Raw genomic sequence first — 22,549 nt, forward strand, 5'->3', positions numbered from 1 at the left:
CGGGACACTCCCAGGGACTTGCTTCCCATTGGTTCACGGAGGGGCGAGGGGGGTGCCGGAACAGTTTGGTTGCAACACCTATTGGCCAATGTTCAAGCCAATTGGCAAGGGAACGCCCGGTTCCCGTGTTCTGATTGGCTGAGTGGAAGCACGCTTGTAGGCGTGGCGCCCGGGAGGACTTGGTCGCCGAGCAGACCTCGCTTTCGCTCATCCGGCTGGCGGAGACAGGTGAGGCAGTTTGGGCTCCCGCGGCCGGGAGGCGCCAGGTTTGAAGCTGAGACCTTGGGCTGGGCTCCCGGCTTCTCTGGCTTGGTCTCCCCGACTCTGAGGATCCGTCTCGAGCGGTCGGTAAGCTCGAATCTGAAGGGATTTGGGGCTTTGGACAAGCAGTCAGTCTCCCGGTTCCGTGCGTCCCTTTCCCCCGCTAAGAAACGGGGATCACGATAGCACTTAGCTCATAATGCGGCTCAGGTCTTACCATACGGAGGCAATGCACATGAGGCCTTAAATGGAGGGTAATTTTGCATATATAATGCACACACCTGTAGACCCAGCAAGTCACTTTCTAGGACTCTGTGTTGTAGAGATCCTCGGTTAAGTGTGCAGGAAGGGGCTTGGCATCTGTTTTCTGCAGCCTGTACTTTATCATCGTGACACATTGGAAACAGCCTAAAAGTCCAGGAAAGCTTTCCTGCTGCTCCATGATTTCATTTAAATTCTTACCGTCAATAGTAGTAGTAATAATAAAAGCTGGAACGGAAAACAGCGCCAGTAGTTAAGTAGCTACCAGTAACTGAATGATCATGATGTGCCGGACTCTGCCAAGGGGTCCTCTTGCATTATTTAACTTAAACGTTACAAATCCCACTGAGGTAAGTAGAGTTCTTGTCCCTGTATAACATATGAGGGAACCAAAGTTCTTGCCATTTAAGTGAATGAGAGACGGTGACCTCACCAGAGAGCGGAAGAGCTGGGATTTGAACCCAGGTCTTTCTGATGTGTCTAGTGGACTGCGCAGTCTTCGGGGCCCGTAGGAAGTGGTTGAATGGTAGATGTCTTTTTTGTTAGAATGGTGAGTTTGAACTGGGTACTCTCTAGTATCTCTGGGATCTGGGGACGTCTCATTCTCTCTCTGGCTTTTTCTCTCAGGAGCCATGTTGTCAGAAGCCCTGCTGGTGTCTGCCCCAGGGAAAGTCATCCTTCATGGAGAGCATGCCGTGGTCCACGGCAAGGTAAAGGCGCCCAGAGACCTTGAGAATTGGGCCCCTCTTCTCCCTGACCCTAATCTTAAGCTGAAAGAAAGCCTTGAGGCATAGCCTGGGAGCATATAAGAGAGGAGGTCAGTCCCTCCCCAGCGAGGCAGGGAAAAGACAGGGCTTATATCCCCCAAAGCGCTCCTCTGGCCTCACTCAGCACAAAGTGGAAAGGCCCAGCTGTGCAGGTGGAATGAGGCAACCTGAGAAAGCGGGCTTCAGCGGAGAAGAAAAGAGGTGGGAGCACTGAGCCCTGGGGCACCCCAACATTCAGAAATGGAGAAGATGAGTAGGATCCAGCAGACAAGTCTGAAACATGCATCATCTCATTTAAGTCGTAGGACTGCCCTCCGAGGTGAAACTTTTACCATCCTGTTTTGCAGATGTGGAAGCTGAGGCTTAGGAGAGAGGATTGGTAACTTGGCCAAGGTCCCATACACCTCGGTAGAACTGGGAACGAACCTCAGTCTGTCTGAACCCATGGCTCATGCTTCCTCCGCTCCTCTGCTCCGTCTTTCTTCATCTTCCTAACCTACATTTGTCTTTGATAACATGGTGAAGATGGGGAAGCCATTCCTTGGTGCTGAGGACCTCTGAAGTGGTGCATGGGGAGGGCAAACATAAGTCGATGCCAACTCCTAAGTGCTTGGTAGTGGCTGTGCCACATAGTGGGAGGCCGAGGTTACTGGGCCGTGTCTCCCAAGGGCATGGGTGGGCATGCCTTGTGTGCCCGTACTTGCCCTCTCTCCTCAGCGCATTGACTCTGACACCTGTTTTTATTTTAATGTGTTTTTTTTTTTTTTTTAATTTCTGAGAGAGAGAGAGAGCGTGAGCAGGGGAGGGTCAGAGAGAGGGAGACACAGAATCCGAAACAGGCTCCAGGCTCTGAGCTAGCTGTCAGCACAGAGCCCGAAGCGGGGCTCAAACCCACGAACCATGAGATAGTGACCTGAGCTGAAGTTGGACGCTTAACCGACTGAGCCTTCCAGGCGCCCCTGACGCCTATTTTTAATAGGAGACACACTCTGCCACTCATGCTCAGGCTCATTGCTTTTGCCCTTTAACCTACAGGTGGCACTGGCTGTGGCCTTGAACTTGAGAACCTTCCTCCGGCTTCAGCCCCACAGCAATGGACAAGTGTGTCTCAACTTACCAAACATTGGCATCAAGCGGGCCTGGGACGTGGCCAGGCTCCAGCTGCAGGACACGAGCTTTCTGGGTAAGTGCAGCGAGAAGGAACCAGGGGAAGGAGGAGCACCTGTACCCTGAACAGATGGGGGACACGCAGCTGGGTCATTATGCCCGGCTATCCCTGAGGGGCCCAGACACGTGAGCCATAAAATTAGCTTCACGTATTTATTTTTTTTTTAATTCAAGAGGCTAAAATGATGCATTACATGTACGTGGGCTGTGGTGGGCTGACGGTCAAGGCCGGTTGTTGGGTGAAAAAACAAAAGGTACAAACAGTATGTATCTGAGGAACGACCCGGATGAGGTATCAGCAGTTGTGTAAGTGCAGAGAGGAAAGATGGGGGATAGACTTCCAGCAATGGTTACTTACCTCTGGGGTCTGCGTGGACAAAGGGAGCCTTCCTTCTGTAAGACAGTTTGACAAGGAGAAGGTGGCCGTGTTTTGTATAATTGAAATCACCAGGAGCACCTGGGGAGCTCAGTGGGTTAAGAGCTGACTTCACCTCAGGTCCTGATCTCGCGGTTGGTGAGTTTGAACCCCGCGTCGGGCTCTATGCTGACAGCTCAGAGCCTGGAGCCTGCTTTGGATCCTGTGTTGCCCTCTCTCTCTGCCCCTCCCCTGCTCTGTCTGTGTCTCTTTCTCTCTCAAAAATAAAATAAACATTTTTAAAAAGTCATTAAAAAGAATGGGGTACCTAACTGGCTAGTCAGGTGAGCATCTGACTTGATTTTGGCTCAAGTCATGATCTCATGGTTCATGGGATCAAGCTCAATGCTCTCCTTCCCTCTCTCTCTCTCTACCCCTCTACCACCCGCAGGTACTCTCTCACTCTCTCAAGATAAGTAAATAAGCTTTTTAAAAGTCATTAAAAATGAAAGTAACATGCTTATTAATTGGAAAACAGAGTCAATATCAATCCACTGTGAGTTAGAAAAAAATCACCTATTGGCACTGACCTCTCACCACCCCTGAGACAACTCTGAACACTTTGGTATTAATCCTTCTGGACTATTTGGCAGGTGCATGGTTAGACTGAGACGCATAGGATATCTGTTCCTTAACCAAAATCTGATCAGGCCATACGAACTTTCCAGAAATGTGTGAGTTTGTTTGTTTGTTTGTTTGTTTTCCTTCAGGGTATCAGGCCTCTCTTTCCATGCCGGTAAAGAAAGACCCCCGTGCTAATTTTCGATGATATGGTGAATATTGTGTCCGCTCATAAGCAGATAAGGGTCTTCATCAGCAGGGTCACCGCCTGCGCCAAAGCTGGAGGGTGTTTTCTGTCCTCAGTCTGCTGTCTTCTCGCTGGGCTGAGGTCTCATTGCTGGGGCCGGTGGGGTTCCTCCAGGGGTCTTTTCCCACCTGCTCCCGGTCCCCTGTAACAGTCCACAGTAGGCCACTCCCAAATATGGTAGGGAGATGGCAGAACAGGCGAAACTCCCATTTTCCAGCCACTCATGCCTTGAAAACCCCCAAAGATTATTTTATTGTTGTTAATACAGACGGATCCCTAGCCCTGTCCCTCTCCCATTGAAAAGGGGGTAGAGATGGTAGGGGACCAGGTGTGTATATTTTGAAAGAAATTCTCACCTGGGTGGCTGAGTCAATTGAACGTCCAACTTTGGCTCAGGTCATGATCTCACGATTGGTGACTTCGAGCCCTGCATCAGGCTCTGTGCTGACAGCCTGTGGAGCCTGCTTCGGATTCTGTCTCCTGCTCTCTCCCTCTGCCACTCCCCTGCTCACATGCTGTCTCTCTCTCTCTCAAAAATGAATAAACATTGAAAAAAAAGAGAGAGAAAGAGGAATGAAGGAAAGAAAGAGAAAGGAAGGAGGGAAGGAAAGAAAGAGAGAGGGAGGGACAGAGAAAGGAAGGGAGGGAGGAAGGAAGGAAAGAAGAGAAGAGAAAAGAGAAGAGAAAAAAAGGAATGTCTTGGGTGACTCTAGGGACACAGGCAGGTGAAAACGACCACTGCTTCGAAGCAGGCCCCCGGCACACAGCCGCCCAGAGCAGCTGGGAGCGGACTGCTGCTTTGGGGCGTCAGTTGCACCGACGGAAGCAGGCAGGTGTCTAGCACGCATCCCGGGCCACTCTTCCTGCCTGTGTGAGCCTCAGCGGGTCGCTTAATGCCCCCGAGCCCGTGGGCAGAGCCGTGTGTCCCCCAGGACGGTTGCCGTGAGGGTCTGGTGGGATCAGAGGCAAGCAGATCCGGGGCTCTGAGTATGGGCCGTGAGGGCCGTGAGGGCTTGGAGTCACTTCTCCAAGGCGGGAAAGGAGTACGCACGTGGGCCCCGTTTTCCAGGAGGTTGCCCGTGTCTCAGCCTCCCAAATGTTTCTTTGGGCATCTGCGCGTGTGCCCGGCACTGGACTCGTGTGTCATATACATTAGCGCTCTTACAGTTCTCCAGCCTGCCCTGGAAGGAGGTGGCGGTATCCATCCCCATTTTATGGATGAGGAAATTGAGGCTTGGGGGCCGAGTGGCTCTGGTCACACGTCTTTGTTGGTGATGCAGGAAGGACTCAGACCCAGGTCTTTCTAAATTGTCCAGACTTTTTTTTTTATTTCTTAAAAATATTTATTTATTTAATGTTTATTCATTTTTGAGAAACAGAGAGAGAGTGGGAGCAGGGGAGGGGCAGAGAGAAAGGGAGACACAGAATCTGAAGCAGGCTCCAGGCTCTGAGCTGTCAGCACAGAGCCCAACGTGGGGCTCAGACTCACCAACTGCAAGATCATGACCTGAGCTGAAGTTGGATGCCTAACCGACTGAGCCACCCAGGCGCCCCAAATGTTTATTTTTGAGAGAACAAGGGAGAAAGAGAAAGTGAGAGAGCCAGTGGGGGAAGGGCAGAGAGAGAAGGAGACAGGATCTGAAGCAGGCTCCAGGCTCTGAGCCATCAGCATAGAGCCCGACGTGGGGCTCCCACGAACTGTGATGTCATGACCTGAGCCGAAATCGGACACTTAACGGACTGAGCCACCCAGGCACCCCTGCTCTGCAAACACTTTAACAAGTTGCCCCACTTCCTTCACAGAGCTCTGAAATTCTGTGCTCTCAGTAACACTGTCCATTGGCTCGGCTGCCTTTACTGGGTAATTATTTCGGTTAGCACCCTCTCCTTTTAATGAGTGCCTCACCCTCCGGTTTCCTGCTCATTCTGCTGTTCCCTTTAAAATTTGATGGGTGACTCAGGGAGTGGTTGGACAGGGTAAGCTGGCCAGCCCTGCCCAGGCCCTCAGCGGGAAGTGGCCCGGCCTCCCCCACGCGTGGGAGGAGAACCTGCTGTCTGGCCTCGTCCCGCTGCCAAGCAAACCTCAACACTTGACGTCTGGTTTTGAGCGCCCTGTCCTTGCAGATTATACTTCGGAAGAGGGACAGGTCCCAGGAATGATTTAATGCTGCCTTTGGTTTGGGTTTTGTTCTGTGGAGGTCAGAACCAGAATCGAGCTGGCATTTGCCTTGCGTGTGTGCGTGTTTCAAAACTACTGTTAATTAAGCACTTCCTATTCACCAGGAGCTGTGCTAAGGGTCTCATGTACCTTATTTGAGTTAATCTGGGGGGAGGTCCTATTATCATCCCTGTTCACCAGGGAGGGGAATGAAGGATCAGAGACGTTAAGTCACACACTCAAGGCCACAAAGCCATTAAACGGCACAGTTGGGACCCAAACCCAAGTCCACCTGAAGGCCGCTGGCATCTTGGCCCTGGTGCTCAGACCGCAACTCCCCGTCCGTCAGATTCCGATTCTCATGCCCACTCGGTTTTCTGCGTCCTGTGTCCTGTTGTCCGTAAAAGCACCCGAGGCGCTCTCACCCAGCCTCGTGTGCTCATCTGTGACAGGGCAGGGGGATGCCTCGGCACCTCCCGCGGAGCTGGCGGAGAAGCTGAAGGAGGCGGTGGGCTTGCCCGAGGACTGCGCCGACCCCGAGCGCGCGGCCGTGCTGACCTTCCTGTACTTGTACCTGTGCATCTGCCGGAAGCAGAGGTGCGTGCGAGGTCGGGAAAGGGGCCCCGCTTTGGCCCGCCCGGGGTGCTGGGTGCAGGTGTCCACAGCTTCGGCTGCCGCAGGTGCCTGTGCTTGCGTCTGGGGTTCCCACGACCACGGCCATCTGCCGTTGCCTTGTGTACCTGGCGCCAAGCCCGACCCCTGGTAGGCGGGCTGCTTTTAGCATCCACAACTCAGACGGGCGCCCTCATTTGGCACAGGAACGAGGACCTCACTGAGGGCCGTGCAGCTGCTTAGGAACCAGCAGGACTGGGAAATCAGCCCTTGGGTCCTAACGCTTGTGGTCTCCACCCCCCCCAACTGCCTCCTCTGGCCTATTCCATTTAGTCAGCCCAATGCCAGACTCCTGAATCGCCCCCGTGGCTTCCCCCTGCTGTGTCCACAGAGGCACCTCTGCTCCGCACCCACCGGATGCCAGGGAAACACTGTCTTCAACAAAGTGACACCTGTGTCCACCTCACCCCTTAAGATCGGATTCAGGCTATTTGCCCTCGGGGAGGCCAGCTCCCAGGGGAGGGCAGTACTGCTGAGACCACTGGAGAGAGTCGGACGACGTTGGTTCCAACTCTATGGCAGCCCACTTACTAGTAGGCCTCAGTAGTCTGCATCTGTGAAATGGGGGTAGTAATAATACCTACCTCATAGACTTCTTGTGAGCCTAAATGAGTTTATTTATTTAAAGCGTTTCACTTAGAGCCTGGCTTATAGCTTGAGAAACGTTAGCTGTTACTATTCAGAAGACTATTGGAGGATTAGAAATCTTCTATAGGAAAAGGGCCTAGCTCTGTAATTCACCCACTCTGATCTCCACTGTGATTATGTTTTGTCTCAAACCCAAAGGGAAAGCCGCAGGGGGCAGCTCTCCACTCGTTCTGCAGACACCAGCCGAGTGGGCGCTGGGTGCCAGGATGGTGCAGAGGGCATGTCCAGAAACGTCACCACTCTTGCTGTCCACTGTGGGGTTTTCAACGTGGGTGGGGCATGCCCCATCCGGGAAGGGGTGTAGATTTCAGAATCTGACTTGAGTGGGGTGGGCACTCATAGATTGAAAAGGCAGGTTGGGCATTATAGTTTTATATTTGGAAATCGGAAAAATTCCTTAATAGAAACTACCCAACACGAAGTTTGACTGTCCTTGCCTGGAGGGAAATACACATAAGGTGCAGTGATTCTGAACTTTCTAGTGATAGAAAGCAGGCCTGTGCTACACGCAGCTGGGCCCTGCTGGCCAGCGGGAAGGAGAAGGGTGAACACAGAGCGCATAGGATGCGGGCCGGGGTGGTACATAGCGGAGATGGTCAAGGGGAGCTGGGAATGGCTCTGTGGGTGGCCGGCGGAAGCGTCACATGGCAGTGACATTTGAGAAGGGTTTTGCAGGATGGGTAGGAGTCTGCTTGGGGGTTAAAGAGGTGCAGGGCTATCCCAGGCAGGGATGCAGGGAGAGTGGGGTCACGAAGGAGCCTGTGCAGGGGGCAAGAAGGAGTTTAGAGAAAGGGTTGGTGGTTCAGGAGGGAACGTGGTGCCCCAGAGGGAGATGGTTCTGGAATTTGTGTGATCCACCATGACCTCTGCCATGCGGGAGGGCTGCTTTGGGGACCGGAAAACGTCCGGGAGTTTGGAGACCGTGGCCGAAGGCTTGGACTCAGGCACTGGGCCTCATCCTCTAGTCCGATGCCAGCACCCGCCACCCTTCAGCAGAGTCCTGCTCCGCACCCACTGTGTTTCAGGGCCCTGCCCAGCCTGGACATCACCGTGTGGTCCAAGCTGCCCCCTGGGGCCGGCCTGGGCTCCAGCGCTGCCTACTCCGTGTGCATGGCGGCCGCCCTCCTGACCGCATGCGAGGGAATCCCGAACCCGCTGCAGGATGGCAAGTCTACCGGCAGGTAAGCGCAGCCCTCGCCCCGGTCACGGTCCTTCCCAGGCGCCTCAACCCCAGCATGCGTTCTCTCGCTGAGGACTCCCTGCCTCCCTGGGAGGCAGGAGGTGTCCATGGCTATTTTACAGATGGGGAAGCTGAGGCACAGAGGCCAAATGGCAGGCCCAAGCTACGTAGCTAGTGATGGCAAAACGAGACTTGAACCCAGGTGGTCTGAATCCAGGGGTGGGTGGAGGCAGCTTTTGTCAGGGGAAGAATCGGGCAGGTAATGAGAGGTGCCCCCGTAGGTAACACAAGGGGATGGTTTTCAGGGATTTCAGTGAATTGTGCCTGCTCACTTGCTGCAGGGCGCGGGGTACCCCACTTCCCCTCTGGGCTCTATTTCCTCACTTGGAAGTAAGGGGCTGCACCTGACGGTCCCCTTGGGGCCCTGCAGCCTTGACGTTTGGGGCTTCTGTGATGAGATGGTGCTCATTACCACATGCCGATCACCGATTATAACCCACATCAGTGAAGGCTTGCTTGCCCCGGGTCCCTTAAACAGACTTGTATATATGGGCCAGCAGACCAGCTCTGCCTTTCAGAAGGTATGGGGGAGGGTCCCTGGCTGGCTCAGGCATGTGACTTTTGATCTCGGGTGTGAATTCGAGCCCCACACTGGGTGTGGAGCCTACTTAAAATAAAAAAAAAATTTTAATTTTCGGGGCGCCTTGGTGGCTCAGTCGGTTAAGCGTCCGACTTCAGCTCAGGACGCTTGTGAGTTCGAGCCCTGCATCAGGCTCTGTGCTGACATCTCAGAGCCTGGAGCCTGCTTCAGATTCTGTGTCTCCTCTCTCTCTCCCTCCCCTGCTCATGCTCTTTCTCTCTCAAAAATAAACATTAAAAAAAGAATTAAAAAAATTAATTTTCAAAAGGCACGGGTGACTCGTGTGTGTGTGTGTGCGTGCGTGTGTGCCTAAGTGCGTGTGCTATTTCTCACGCTGATTCCTTAACATCCAGTTCTCCTGCCAGCCCTGGAGACCCAGTCATTCCTTCCCAGAACCTTTGGTGAGAATAGGCCCTAGCCCCTGCCCAGCGTTTCCAAATCAGACAGACCTGGAATCAGACCGGAATCCAGTCTCCTGTGAAGACTGGGTTGGAAATCTGAGCCCCCAGGGGACACACAGTGCACAGAATGGGAAGAAGACAGCTTTGTGGAGAGGGCTGGGCCCTGGGCTGGTCCAGCTGCCCCTTTTCCCTCTCGTTCACTCACCTTTTGGTTCCTGGAAAGGGCCAGCTCTTATCCGATTGCAGGTGCTGCCCAGCCCTGGTCTGGAAAGCTCTCCTTGCACGTCTTGCCTTGCTGGCCGTGCCCCTGTCCCCGAGTCCCTCCCCCTTTCCAGGCAGGGTGCACTCCAGCCTGCACCGCAGCTCCTGGGGCTTGTAGTTAAATATTGCTGGTTGGTGTCCACTCTCCAGGAGATGCCAGGCCTCAGGCAGCCGGGGACCATGTCTCGTTCGTTCCCTACTGTGAGCTTAGTGAGAGACACATGCAGACACTCTGTAAATATCAGACAAACGAGTGCATCCTGTTGGCGCCATAAAGCCCGGTAGTTGAGAGCCTGGGCTCCAGTCCACCAACGTGGTTCTGATGCAGTGGTGCCCAGCCCGAGGATCTGTTTGACCTGCCTGTGCCTCAGTTTCCCCTTCTGTAGGAAAGGGGCTAGTGATCACACCTTCCCTGTAGGGGTTTCGTGGGGATTACAGGAGATGACCATTTGAGAAAGGCTTCGGCACGGTGCTTGGCCCTTGGGGAACCTCACAATGCGGTGTGAGTGGCAGCACGGCCATCAGATCCTCAATCAGCAGTAAGGAAGGAGGCCCCACAGCAAACGGGCGTTGGACAGGCGTGCAGGGAGTCCAGGAGCCGCGAATGGGAGTGCATACAATTCCTGAGCATTTTACAAAGGCCTTGTGTGATCTTATCTCCTCTGTGACATGGACACAATTACCCCCATTTTACAGATGAGAAAGCAGAGTCGGAGGGGAAGCCATTGCTCAGGGATGCCCAGAGAGTTGCTGCAGAGTGGCCCCTGCCTACTCCACAGCCCTGCCATGGAGCCCCCTGTTTTATGGGCCGGGGGCCCCACAGAAAGGAAACAAAACCTGCAAGACTGGGGCAGAGGAGGCGCTGACCCTTTATCCTTGCTCGTTGCTCATGGGTTTGGGCCTTTTCACTCCAACTGTGAAGGAGCCCACAACCCTCCCGGGGCGGGTGGTGTAGCCATGTGCTTAGGAAAGACCCAGAGGTGGTGGGCGCAGACCTGACCCACAGGGTGTTTGGGGCACCTGGAATCCTTGTTCCTAACGTTTGGGCTTTGGGAAAAGTCACACCTGTGCTCATTCTTTCATCACGGCCAACTAGGTTCAAGGGCAGGTGCTTACATAGGGGTCTCTTACGGTGATAGCTGCTGTCGGCCTCACCGGCATTCAGTAGCCCGTAACTAGCCTTTGAGGAGCGCGACCATTCTACAGATGGGGACAGTGGGGCTCAGACAGGTTAGGTAAGGGGCCGAGATCACCCAGCTGGTAGGACCACGAGCGCCCAAAGCCTCGGCTCCATCCACTGCGCAGGTGGGTTTGGGGTGGGGGAAGGGTTTCAGAGGGAAGGAAAGGCATGGCACGCTCTGTGGCTGTAGACGTTCTAGGCTGTTCTCCTGTTTCTGAGCTCGAGGGCCAGGGCCCTCTGACTTGGGTGGTGTCCACGCGTCGCCCATGGATCCTGCCCCCCGCTGCCCTCGGCTGTGCTCCTCCACCGAGGCACAGACACGGACTTGCGTCTTCTTCAGGTGGACCGTGGAGGATCTGGAATTAATTAACAAGTGGGCCTTCCAGGGGGAGAGAATGATTCACGGGAACCCCTCCGGAGTAGACAACGCTGTCAGCACTTGGGGTAGGTGCTGCCACAGGCTGGTTTCTTTGTCTCATTTTATGAATCCTGTGACCGTTGTCGATGCTCAGGTTCTGTTGGTTGGATGGAGAAAATCAGCGGATTCTGAGGAAAATACTATTTTCCTGCTTGAGGGTGGGGGATGGGAGAAATTCCAGGGTCCTACCTCACCCCTGCTGAGCCCAGACCTCTGGGGAGTCCTGGGCGGGGGTCGGGGCAGGGCCTGGGGAGCTACAGCTTCAGTGAGGTCCCCACAAAGTCACTGCTACAGCGTTCGGCTCCCCTCTGGTGAGGACCCTGGCCTGCCGGACCAGCCACGGTCCCAGGCCCACCTTCACCACATGGCCAGGCAGCCTGGAGGGAGGGGGGTGAGCTCCCTGGCAGGGCGTGGGGTGCTACTGCGCTCTCCCGGACCTCTTGTAACTGAAGTTGGCATGACTGGTTAGCAGGGGTGAGGTCTGCTTCCTGTATGGGGCAGTACTCTTCCCCTACTCAAGCCCGGCCTGTCTCCCAAGGGGCAGCTTCTCCCACGGCCCTGACCCCCTGCTTTTTCTCTTTAGGAGGAGCCCTCCGATACCAGCAAGGAAAGATTTCGCCCCTAAAGAGGTAATTCGGGGGTGGAGCAATCGCCCCTGGCACGGCTGCCTCTACGCATCTAGTTATGGTTGTGTGGTAGCATGAGGGACAGCATCCCTGGGCTTCTTTTTTTTTTTTTTTAATGTTTATTTTTGAGAGTGGGGAAGGGCAGAGAGAGAGAATGGGAGAGGGACAGAGGACCCGAAGCGGGCTCTGTGCTGACAGCAGACAGCCCAGAGCAGGACATAAACTCATGAACCTCAAGAGCATGACCTGAATCCAAGTCAAACACTTAACTGACTGAGCCCCCCAGGCACCCCGTGCTTTCTTTCCCCTCTCCCGTGAGGCCTTCCCAGGCCATGGGCCATGAGGACACCCTGTTCTTCCCTTCTGTGCCGCAGCTCTTAAATTGCCACGAGATTAGAGGGAGAAGTCATGCGTGGCCGTGCCATTCACCTTCCAGAGAGCGGCTGTTCCCCCGACCCCTGGCTCCTCGTTCATTCCATTCATTCGGTCGGTCGTGTGTTCACTTAGCAGATGAGAATTGATATCTTCCTGTGTTCCCGAGGACACTGTACTAGGGCCTAGGGATGTAAAAATGAGTCTGGCACACACTTCTGGTGGCAGGCGAGTGGGGGAGGGAGTGGGGGGCGGGGAAAGCTAGCAGACGTGCGCACAAGGCCACCACAGTCGGGCACTCAAGGCAGAGCCAGGGCTCAAGCTCGTGAAAGGCTTCGAGCAGGGGTGACACTTGACAGTTTCTCAGCCTGTTTCCCAGGCTCCTTGACTCCCACCCCCCCACCCCCGCCCACCTTGGGAGCAATCGGGACTGCAAACACGCATGATAAACTAGAGCGTCCTCTGTGCTCTGTGGACTCCATGGAGAGGCCCCGTGCGGGCGGCGACTCCCAGCGCCACCGGGTGGCAGCTCCTCAAGCGCTCAATGGAGTCTGGCGCTGATGTCTGTCCCAGGGCACTCTGCCACCGAGGCGGGTCTCTCCACAGTGATGGCAGTGATGGGTCCCCACGGCGGGTGGGCAGCAAGCCCTGGCCCACTGCCCTCCCAGCTGGGCCACACCACGGGTGGCTCCTTGACCTGGCGTGACATGGTGCCGCGTTTTTGCTTCCGCCTACACCTCTGGGAACTTTCTGCCCAGCTCTGTTGGCTTCCACGGGTCATGCCTGCCTTTCTGGGGCTCTGCCCTGGCACCAGTGACACGATGGACTGGACGGTTGTTTATAGTGCGGGCGCCGCCCTGTGTGGCATGTTTGGGACTTTGAGCAGCATCCCCGAGCTTTACCCACAAGATGCCAGCAGCACCTCCCCGGTCTCCCAGTTGCGACAACTGAAAATGTCTGCAGACATTGCCAGTGTCCCCTGGAGGGCAAAATCCCCCTGGGGAACAGCCTCCACTCTGCACAGAGGAGGACGGGGGGGGGGGCGGGGGGGGGCCTGTGCCCTTGGGCAGTGAGGCCCCGGGCCGGGAGGCCCAGCTCTGCCATGTAGACCGACTCCCCTGCGGCAGCACCAGGAGTCAGCGTGGGACTCTGATGTACGGACGCAGGCCTGTCCGCAGGGCTCATGGCCCATCGGACGAGGCTGTCACCACTGCAGTCCTCAGCACAAAGACGCCTGGAGAGTTCTGAAGCTGCTGTCGATGACAGTGAGGGACGTCATGAGTCGGGCGACAGACTGGGGCGTCACAGGCAGTGGCATCTCGTTCAGCGTCTCCTGAGAGCTGGTTGTGTTCTAAGCACCGAGCTGGGCACCGGGGGTGGGAAACCAGCCAACCCGTGGTGGTGCGGCCTTGCATACATTCTCTGGAGGGCAAGGGGGGATGCATGAGGGTGCGGGAGGAGGGGCCCCAAGGTGTATCCAGCGGCCAGCTGGTGGTGGTGTGGTGGACAGAGACTTGGGGGCCCATGGCCCAGCTCTTGCCACTTTCGAGCTGGGTGCTCTTGAGTGAGTTGCTCTTCCTGAGGCAAAGACCTCCTTGTTTATATAACGAGGATCCTGAGCAGGAAATGAGAAACGGCACCTGTAGAGGGCTTTGCTCTTTGCTGAAATCAAATTTAATGCCACAGATATTATCAAGCAACTACCATGTGCTGGGTTCCGGGGCCTCAGTGGGGAACAAAGTCCCGCCCTCACAGAACTCACACTTCACTGGGAGGAGACAACCAGTAAACAAATGGTTTCATCAGAGCACATCGGGGGGTTGGATGGGATGATCAGGGAGCCCCCTGGATGAAACAACATCTGAGCAGAGATGTCATTTGGACCTGAATGGAACACGAGAGTCCCAGAGCTGTCAAGGACGGGGGTGGGTCCCTGGCAGAGGGAATGCAAGTGCAAAGGCCCTGAGGCAGGAATGTGCCTGGTGTGCTGAGCTGCAGCTACAGGGCCAGGATGGCTTGAGAGGCGCGAGCACCCAGGGAGGGTAGAGGTTGAGGGGTTGGCTGTGCCTGGCACGCTCAAGCACTCCCAGGGCACAGCCTGGGGGGTCCCTAGATGCCCTAGGAGCCTGGGGTTTCATGGGGCCGGCAGGGCTAGGAGCAGGCCTGTTTGCAGAGGACTTGTCTAAGGCAGATGAAGACACAGCATTCAGACTCCCCCTGCCCCGACAGACGGGAACACGGAGCAGACCGACCTCCACTGGCGGCTGCGGGGCGCCACGGTGACCAGATGGCTGATCTCCGAGAAGCCGGGAGGCCAGACACCATGTTAATCCTGCCACTGGCTTCACGAGGAGCCCTTTCTCCCCAACCACGCATGGTGCTTCTCCATTAAAAAAAAAAAACGCATTGTTTGCAAAGGGGATCAGGATGCAGCCTCCCAGAACACTGGCCTTTTGAGAAACGGCTTGTCTTTAAGGGGAAAAGAAAAGCCAAATAGAATGTTCATCTTTTGTAAAGTTGAAGGGGGAAAAAAAGAGCCGGCCTCCAAGGCTGGGAATCGATATTAATTTCATGGGCTTATGGGCGGTGAGATCAGGCAGGTTTCTGGCCGCCTTTTCCAGCCCTATTGGATTTTACAGTCTCGAGTTGTGAAAAGAAAAACGAATGAAGGCATCCGGGGGTTCCTGTCTCCTGCTGCCTTGGGGAAGAGCTCATCCAAAGGTTTCGTCCTCGGCCCCCAGCCTGCAGGGCTCTGAAAGGGCGTGGGATGCCAAGGCATGGGGCCTCGAGTCCCCAGGACAGCCAGCCATAGGGCAGTTGCGACTGCAACTGTGGGGGTAGCGTAGAGCTCAGGGCGGGTGAGGGCACCCCGCCATGGCCGCCCTGGGGCCTCTGTTCCCTCGCCTGGGGGCTGCAGGGACCGGGACTCCCTCTAACCGTATCTGGCCTCCGGCCATGGCAGCTGGTCTGGGGGCCATCGAGGCAGGGCAGGAATGGGCTCAGCCTGCGGGGAACCTCCCCTCCCCCCAAGCCTGCCCTCCTGCCCTGCACCCCTCTGCTTACCGTACCAGCTTACCTGGGCGTCTCCCCTCCCTGCGAGGACCCCCTCTGCGTGACCCATCCCAGGTCCCATTGCTTTTCTTCCGAAATCTCTTCCACGCCAGCAGCTCCGGCAGCCCTCATGACAGACCTCCACCCACCCCCACCCCCGCCCTGGTACCCTTGGCCGTAATGCCTTTGAACTCTAGCCTGGCAAGCTTGGCCAGCTCTGGGCGAAGCCCCACCCCCTCACATGCGCCCAGCACGTGGTGGGTGCCCAGTTGAAGTCAGGGGTGAGTGACGAGCGAAGGGACAGTATCCTCTCCACCAGGGGCTGGAGTAGAGACGCAGAACTTCCCCCCCGCCCCCCTCACTCTTCCCTTCCAGCCCACTGAGTTCCCCCCCTGGGCCTGTGCTTCCTCTTCTGTGTCAGGGTGGGGTGTGACGTCTGGGGGTGCCCCTACCCTGACGCAGCTCCTCCGTCCCGAGCTCACCGCGGACCCTCTTCACCCCACAGGCCGCCGGCTCTGAAGATCCTGCTGACCAACACCAAAGTCCCTCGCAGCACCAAGGCTCTGGTGGCCGGTGTCAGGAGCAGGCTGCTTAAGGTGCCTCCTGCTCCCTGGGGGGGTTCTGGCGGGGCCCCAACAGCCAGGGCTGGGGCTTGAGCTCTCCCTCTGCCCCGTGGGTTAGCGGCGGGGCGGGATGAGTGATGGGGAGCAGGGGAGGCGGTTTGGGGCCATCCCGGCCGGGAGGCAGGGCAGGGAGGACCAGACACGCTGGCTTGGTGGCGAAAATCCCCTCGCACCCGTCAGGGGCCTCCGGCAGGAAGGAGAGGGCCTTTCCTCAGACGGTGGGAGCGGGCCGTGGGGCCAGCCCCCTCCTCCCGTGGCTGGGGCGACTGTCTAGCACCTGCCTGCCCCTAGGCCTCACGGGCCCTTGCTTGCTGTCCCTCCAGTTCCCCGAGATCGTGGCGCCCGTGCTGTCCTCCATAGAGGCCATCTCCCTGGAGTGCGAGCGGACGCTGGGGGAGATGGCAGCGGCCCCCGCCCCGGAGCACTACCTGGTGCTGGAAGTAAGAGCCTGTCTGTGGGGTCCCGGCCCTCACCCACGCCACTGCCTGAGGCAGGGGCTCCCCCTCTACACTTTCAGTCCCCCGAGCTGAAACCTAGAGGCTGGGCCTCGCCGGGGGTGCTGTGTATGCACAGGCCAGCAAGCGTGCCTTCTTCTTAAGCCTTTCCCCAGGTGACTCCAAGGCATAGACAGAGTACGTGGCCAGTGCAGAGGGCAGTGCCTGGCCCATGCTGAGGGCGGTGGGCTGTCACTGGGCCCCTCTCCCAGAGGGGCAGGGGCCGTTCCCTGCACACCCGGCCCTCTCCTGTTTGCTAACTGCGTTTGTTTCCTCTGGTAACTGTCTGTCACTGGCGTGCTTTGCTCCACGCGTGCTCTGACACGGTTTGTTCTTCCCTGTTCCCCAAGCTGCTACCTTTTGCCTAATTCCAGTGCAGAGGCTGAGACCCCGTGCCCTGGCTTTGATTAGATCCGGGCCCGAATCCCAGCTCCACCCCCGCTGTGTCCCTGGAGTGCAGCAAGGCCCAGTAGAAGCCCGGTAGGCAGTGGGCAGTCACAATGCCTGATGAGTCACTGGCTCTATAAGCCAGAGGGCCCACGGTCATCCTCAGACATGGTCCATGAGGCCCGGTAAACGTGGATCGACCTTGAAGAGCCATCTGGCTTCCCCTGAAGAATGAGAGAATCTGGCAGGCCCAGGTGGTGAGGCTGGGCAGCATGTCAGAAGGTGCAGAAGGGGCCCCCCGGGAGGCCCTGTGGCCTCCATTTCTCCACAGTCCCCAACACTCCCTAAGTGTCACCCACAGCCACTGCAGTCTGCTTGGTGCCTCTCTGTCTGGCTGCATGCGTTCAAATCTGCAGCTCCTGTAGTGAATGGAAGCAGCTACTACACCAAGTGTCTTCACAGATGTTCACCTGAGCTAGGTTGATCTCTGTAACCACCTAGCTGTGAAGTGGGTAGGTTACCCCCATTGTACAGCTACAAATACTGAGGCCTCTAGAGCAACTTTCTGCAAGTTTCACCAGCTAGTGAGTGGCCGTGTCAGGTGTTAAACTGACTTACGGGTTTATTTCTTTCGCCAGCGGATCTTTAACGGGCACCCACCGTGGGCCCGGGGCAGTGACCCTCTCTCGTTTCTGTGCTTTTGCTCCCCTTTCCTCAGCTGTCTGCCTCCAGTCCTGCAGCCTTTGCCTCGCTGGCTTCAATTCCTTTCACGTAGAAAGGAGGGAACACAGTCCTCCTGAGCAGGAAATTAATAATGATAGAGTACTGCCTAAAATATACCCTGTTGAGCCCCCGGAGAATGCCACGGAACAGCACGCTGATTATACATTGTGTGTATTTTTGGCTGTGGCAGCCGCTGAAATGTGCAGCTCGCCTCCTGGACAGCTTTGTGCTCAAACCAGCGAGCTGTTCTCCTGTGTCACAACCTGTCATCCGATCCTTGACAGATTTTGGATCAGAATGTGACAGGTGTCTGAAACCTGCCTCGGCAACGTGACACCTGGTGCTCAGGCGCAGAGAGCGGCCCCCAGAAGCTCTCACTCGCATCCAGCCCCCTGGGCCGGGAAGAGTCACCCGGGGCCGCCGCTGGGCCATCACGCCTGTCTGCTCGTTTGTCAGAAGTGCGGGGGGGTGTGAGGCAGGCTGCAGGGGAGGGCCCGCCCGACTGCGCCCCACATCCCGGGCAGGAGAGCTAGGAGCGCCCGGTCGACAGCTCCGTGGTTGGCAAGCCTGGCGGCGGCACACATGCCCCCCGTGCCCCACAGCATGGCCACACTGTCAGCCCCGCACCGCGGCAAGTGGCGGCAGGAGTGCCCGGGGCGCTCTTGGAGGCGGGGCAGACCCAGTTTCCAAGGCTGGCTCAGTACCTTCCCAGCCCAGTGACCTTAGGCAAGTCACTTTCCTCTCCGAGCCTTAGCGGCTCCCCTTTGTAATATGAGGTTAACAGTGTTAGAACCACAGAAGCACTGCTGGCAGCTGACTTGCGCGGAGCCCTTGTCTCAGGCCAGGCGTCACATGGAAAACTCCTCGGATTCCATCCACACTGCAGTGAGGCAGATCCTCTTAGGATGCCGGTTTTCCAAGCGGGGAAACAGGCACAGGGTGACAGGTCTTGCCCAAGAACCTAGAAGTAGCAGGGCTGGGGCTGAAACGCAGCCCTCCCCCCCTCAGTTCCAGATCCCACATCCCACATTCCTTTTTTCAATGTTCCCTTATTTTGAGAGAAAGAGAATGCATGCCCAGGGGGAGGGGCAGAGAGAAAGAGAATCCCAGGCAGGTGCTATTAGCATGGAGCCCAACGTGGAGCTTGATCCCACAGACCATGAGGTCGTGACCTGAACCGAAATCAAGAGTCAGCTGTTTAACAGACTGAGCCACCCAGGTGCCCCAAGATCCCACATTCTTTTTAAAAAAATTTTTTTTTATGTTTTATTTATTTTTGAGAGAGGGAGAGACAGAGCACGAGCAGGGGAGGGGCACAGAGAGAGGGAGACACAGAATCTGAAGCAGGTTCCAGGCTCTGAGCTGTCAGCACACAACCCGATGCAGGAGTTGAACTCACAAGCCGCGAGATCATGACCTGAGCCGAAGTCAGACGCTCAACCATCTGAACCCGCCAGGCACCCTGCCAGCTCCCGCATTCCTAACTTGCCCACGACAGGGGCCATAGCTGGGTGTGCCTGCCGTGTGGAAGGTGTTTGGCAGACACTGATGGAGCAAGTGAAATGTAAATAGGGTGCCTGGGCTGTGATAACTGTCAGTTTTCTTATCTCATCAACCATCAACCTGCATCATTGGAGCCTCAGAAGAGCAGGAATTTTATGCAAATCAAAGAAACCAGAGAAACATTAGCTCCTTCCCCCACTTATAACCTTGTAAACCAGCTCTTATCCTGAAAATTGGAACCCCAGGCAGCTGGAGGATGGCGTATCACTTCAGACTTCTGCACATGATAAAAATCCATCTCAACCAGGCTTTAGCAGGAAAGGAAATTATTGGCTCATAACTGGGGAGATCAGCAGGAAGAGCTTCAGGCATAGCTGGATCCAGGGGCCAAAACAGCCTAGTCTGAAATCTTTCCATCTTCCACACACTCTCTGGTGATAACTGGCGGCTTACTTCTGAAGCCATCCAGTGTTAGCAGCTCGAGGGCAGAGGTGGAGGAAACCCAGCGAGGGCTGTGGTCGGCCCGGCTTGGGTCACAGGTCCATCCCCGAGCAGTCACCGTGGCCAGGCCTGGGACATGTGTTCCCCACCGGCTCCATCCCAGCCCCATGGGAGGTCTTGTCTTGCAGGAAGGAGAGGTTCTTTTACCAGTGGAGAGGGACCGGTGCTGGCTGGTCTAAGCCATTTGCTCTCCCAGACCAGTGGCTGTCACATGGGTGGGGTGGGCACTGGACCTTGGCTTCAGGCAGGCCAAGCGGGAACAGAGTGGCCTTTCTCCAGGAGCTCATCGACATGAACCAGCACCATCTGAACGCCCTCGGTGTGGGCCATGCCTTGCTGGACCAGCTGTGCCACGTGACCAGGGCCCACGGGCTGCACAGCAAACTCACTGGCGCGGGCGGTGGTGGCTGTGGCATCACGCTCCTCAGACCAGGTACGGGGGGGGGGGGGGGGGCAGCCTGGGCTCGTGCAAAGGTTCTCCCCAGGCAATTCCCTTGGGAGGAGGAAGAAGCTGGAGACCAGCCTCACCTCTGCTGTGTGGCCTCAGTCAAGTGAATTAACTCCTCTGGGCTGCTGCACTGGTAAAACAAGGATGCTACTATCTCGTTTATAAGGGTGTTTTCCAGAGGCAGGGAGAAAAGTGCATTTAGAAAGCCTGGCGCAGGGCTGGGCTGGGGGAGGGGCTCCCATTGCGGAGGCTGTCCCTGCCACCTCCTCACCTGCTGAGTCTCCCACAGGTTTGAGGAGTAACCAGGACATTGTCATCACCTGCTGTCACATCTTGACGTGGTCAAGATGGAGACTGCCCTTCCTCCAAAACAAAGGGCTTTCTCCACCCCCCCAACGCCACCCCCAGAGTCTGGGGAAGGCGCCAGGCCGGGTAATAGTACGAGGGGCTCCCGACAAGCTCAGTCAACACATCCCACTCCGTGCTCCCGCCTCGCCACCTTCCCTTTGCCCTCCTTCTGGTCTTTCCCTCCCTCCTCTGCCTTCTCCTCCTCCTGGGTTTCTCCCACCGCTCCCTGTTGCTCTGTAGTGAGCCCACAGTGGCCCCCCCGCCCCCTCGCTCTCGATGCGCTCCCGGACCTCAGGGAGTCCCCTTGGCCTACAGCCGGCTTGGACCATTGGCTCCTAGTTCAGGGTCAGTGACGGTGATGAGGGAGAACACTTCTGGGCACGTACGGCGTACCAGGCAGTGTACCAGGCGCCTTACCTGCCGTGCCTCTCAGTGACCCTCGAGAAGTAGGAATCACTATTGGCCCCGTTCCCAAACAAGGAGACTGAGGCTCAGAGAAGGGAAGTCACTTGCCTGTGGCCCCACAGCTGGTACCAGATGGGCAGAGTCCATGTGCCTCCGGGGCCCATGATTTTAACTGTTGTTCCATATCCACCCCCTGCCCCCTCCCCCAAGAGGGTGTGAGGCTTGACATCTAACGGGAAGAGCTTGTCCCGGGGAGCGGACGATGGTGTGGTGACCCACTGCCTTCTGTCCCCCCAGATCTGGAGCCGCCGGAGGTCGAGGCCGTGAAGCAGGCTCTGCGCAACTGCGGCTTTGACTGCTGGGAAACCAGCATCGGTGCCCCTGGCATCTCTGTCCACGCGCCCGCCTCCCTGGACGCTGCCGTGCGCCAGGCCCTGGGCGGCCTCTGAGAGGAGTCTGCGCCGCTGCGGCCCCACCCAGAGGCCCTGTCCTGGATCCTTCTGGGGGCTGGAGCCTCTGCTGGCCGCCGGCCTGTCCCAGCGGTGCGACCCAGAACCCGCAGCGGCAGGGCCCACAAGACCCGGTCTGCGTCCTGCATTCCCTGGAGCTGCCCAGGTGGTGGGGCCACGTGGGGCCCTCTGACACGTGAGGGCCACCCCCCCAACCTCCCTGAAGCTCCCACACCCTCATCCGCTTGGGCCTCTGCCTTCTTCCCAGACCCCCTGCGCACTTGGGTGGGCGCTCAGATGCAGGGGTGTGGTTCCCAAGCGGTGTGCCTTCCCCCTCCCCCCCCCCACCCGCCCGCCTCTGCACTTCCACCTGTCTCTCAGGGCCAGGTTCCTCCCACCTCCTCCAGGAAGCCTTCCCTGACCCCCAGCAGGGTGCCCCTCGCCCCCACCTTCTCCGGGCGCACCTCCAGTCTGTGTGAACCGTTCATCATTCTGCGTGGCCCAGACTCTGGGGGTGGGGGTGGGGAGGAAAGCCCGCCCTTCTCTCCACTAGACTGTGGGCTCCCGAGGGGCTGTCCAGGTGGTGGCCTTCGCCTTCTGCCCTCCCGTCACAGGGCTGGCAGAAGAGAAATAAAAGCTCTTGAGTAAACCAGTGCCTCGTCCTGAGTCCAGAAAGGAGGCTTCGGTCTTGCCCAGTCTCCAGCCTGCCTGCCTGCCTGCCTCCTCTGCCCCGCCCGGTCCAGCCCTTCCCCGTAGAGCTCTTACAGAGTGAAGGAGAGAAGGGCTGTGGGTCACTTGTGTGTGTGTCTCCAGGACAGGGTGGGGCTTCCCTAGATGGGTCATTCAGAACGCCCTGCCTGCTTTTCCAGAAGGGGGTCTTAAGCTTCCTGGCTCCTGGAGTCAGGAGCGGAACGAATTCAGACTTTTGTTAGCCCTGGAAACAAAAAACAACCTGTAGATCCTGGAATCCTTTTTTCTAAAATTCACTGGGTGGGGAAAAATGACCCAAGGGGTTTGTAGCCTCAGTGCCTGGCCCTATTTGAACTTCATAATACCAGTCAAAGCTCCTTCTGAACCCATCAAAAAGGACTTGTGGCGAGCACCTTGCCGAGTATAGTCCATCACCCGGGGACCCGCCAGAGGCACGCAGGCGGTGGGGGCTGGGCAGGGGGTTTTAGGACGAGGGCAAAATGGCCCTGCGCTTCTGCCCTTGGCCACTAGGGGGCAGCGGGTGCCTTTCCCAGGGTGCCGTTCTCAGGGAGACAGCCTGAAGAGCAGGTCTGAGCTCTGCCCTCCCTGCCCCCCACCATGCCAGGCCTCTGGTGCTGTGCCAGGGTCACTGCCAGGGACATGAGGGCAATACGAAGAGTGCCTGCCCCGGC

General features: G+C 57.1%; 1 protein-coding gene across 2 annotated transcripts; it reads left to right on the forward strand.

Moving 5' to 3' along the window:
• Window positions 1-74: 74 nt before the first annotated feature.
• On the forward strand, window positions 75-21,266 carry MVK (mevalonate kinase). Of its 2 annotated transcripts, XM_039229723.1 has the most exons (11): window positions 76-228; window positions 1,150-1,232; window positions 2,325-2,472; window positions 6,290-6,434; window positions 8,183-8,338; window positions 11,160-11,263; window positions 11,821-11,866; window positions 15,792-15,882; window positions 16,233-16,349; window positions 19,797-19,950; window positions 21,016-21,266. In XM_039229723.1, exons 2-11 carry the CDS (start codon window positions 1,155-1,157, stop codon window positions 21,165-21,167), a joined length of 1,191 nt encoding a protein of 396 aa, XP_039085654.1. In that variant the 5' UTR covers window positions 76-228; window positions 1,150-1,154; the 3' UTR covers window positions 21,168-21,266. The 2 variants fall into 2 exon arrangements, with proteins under 2 accessions (XP_039086345.1, XP_039085654.1); XM_039230414.1 differs by lacking the exon at window positions 16,233-16,349 and having other exon boundaries at window positions 75-228.
• Window positions 21,267-22,549: the final 1,283 nt, after the last annotated feature.

The sequence above is a fragment of the Hyaena hyaena genome, unplaced genomic scaffold, assembly GCF_003009895.1.
Source record: "Hyaena hyaena isolate Hyena2069 unplaced genomic scaffold, ASM300989v1 scaffold_0, whole genome shotgun sequence".
Lineage (NCBI taxonomy): Eukaryota > Metazoa > Chordata > Mammalia > Carnivora > Hyaenidae > Hyaena > Hyaena hyaena.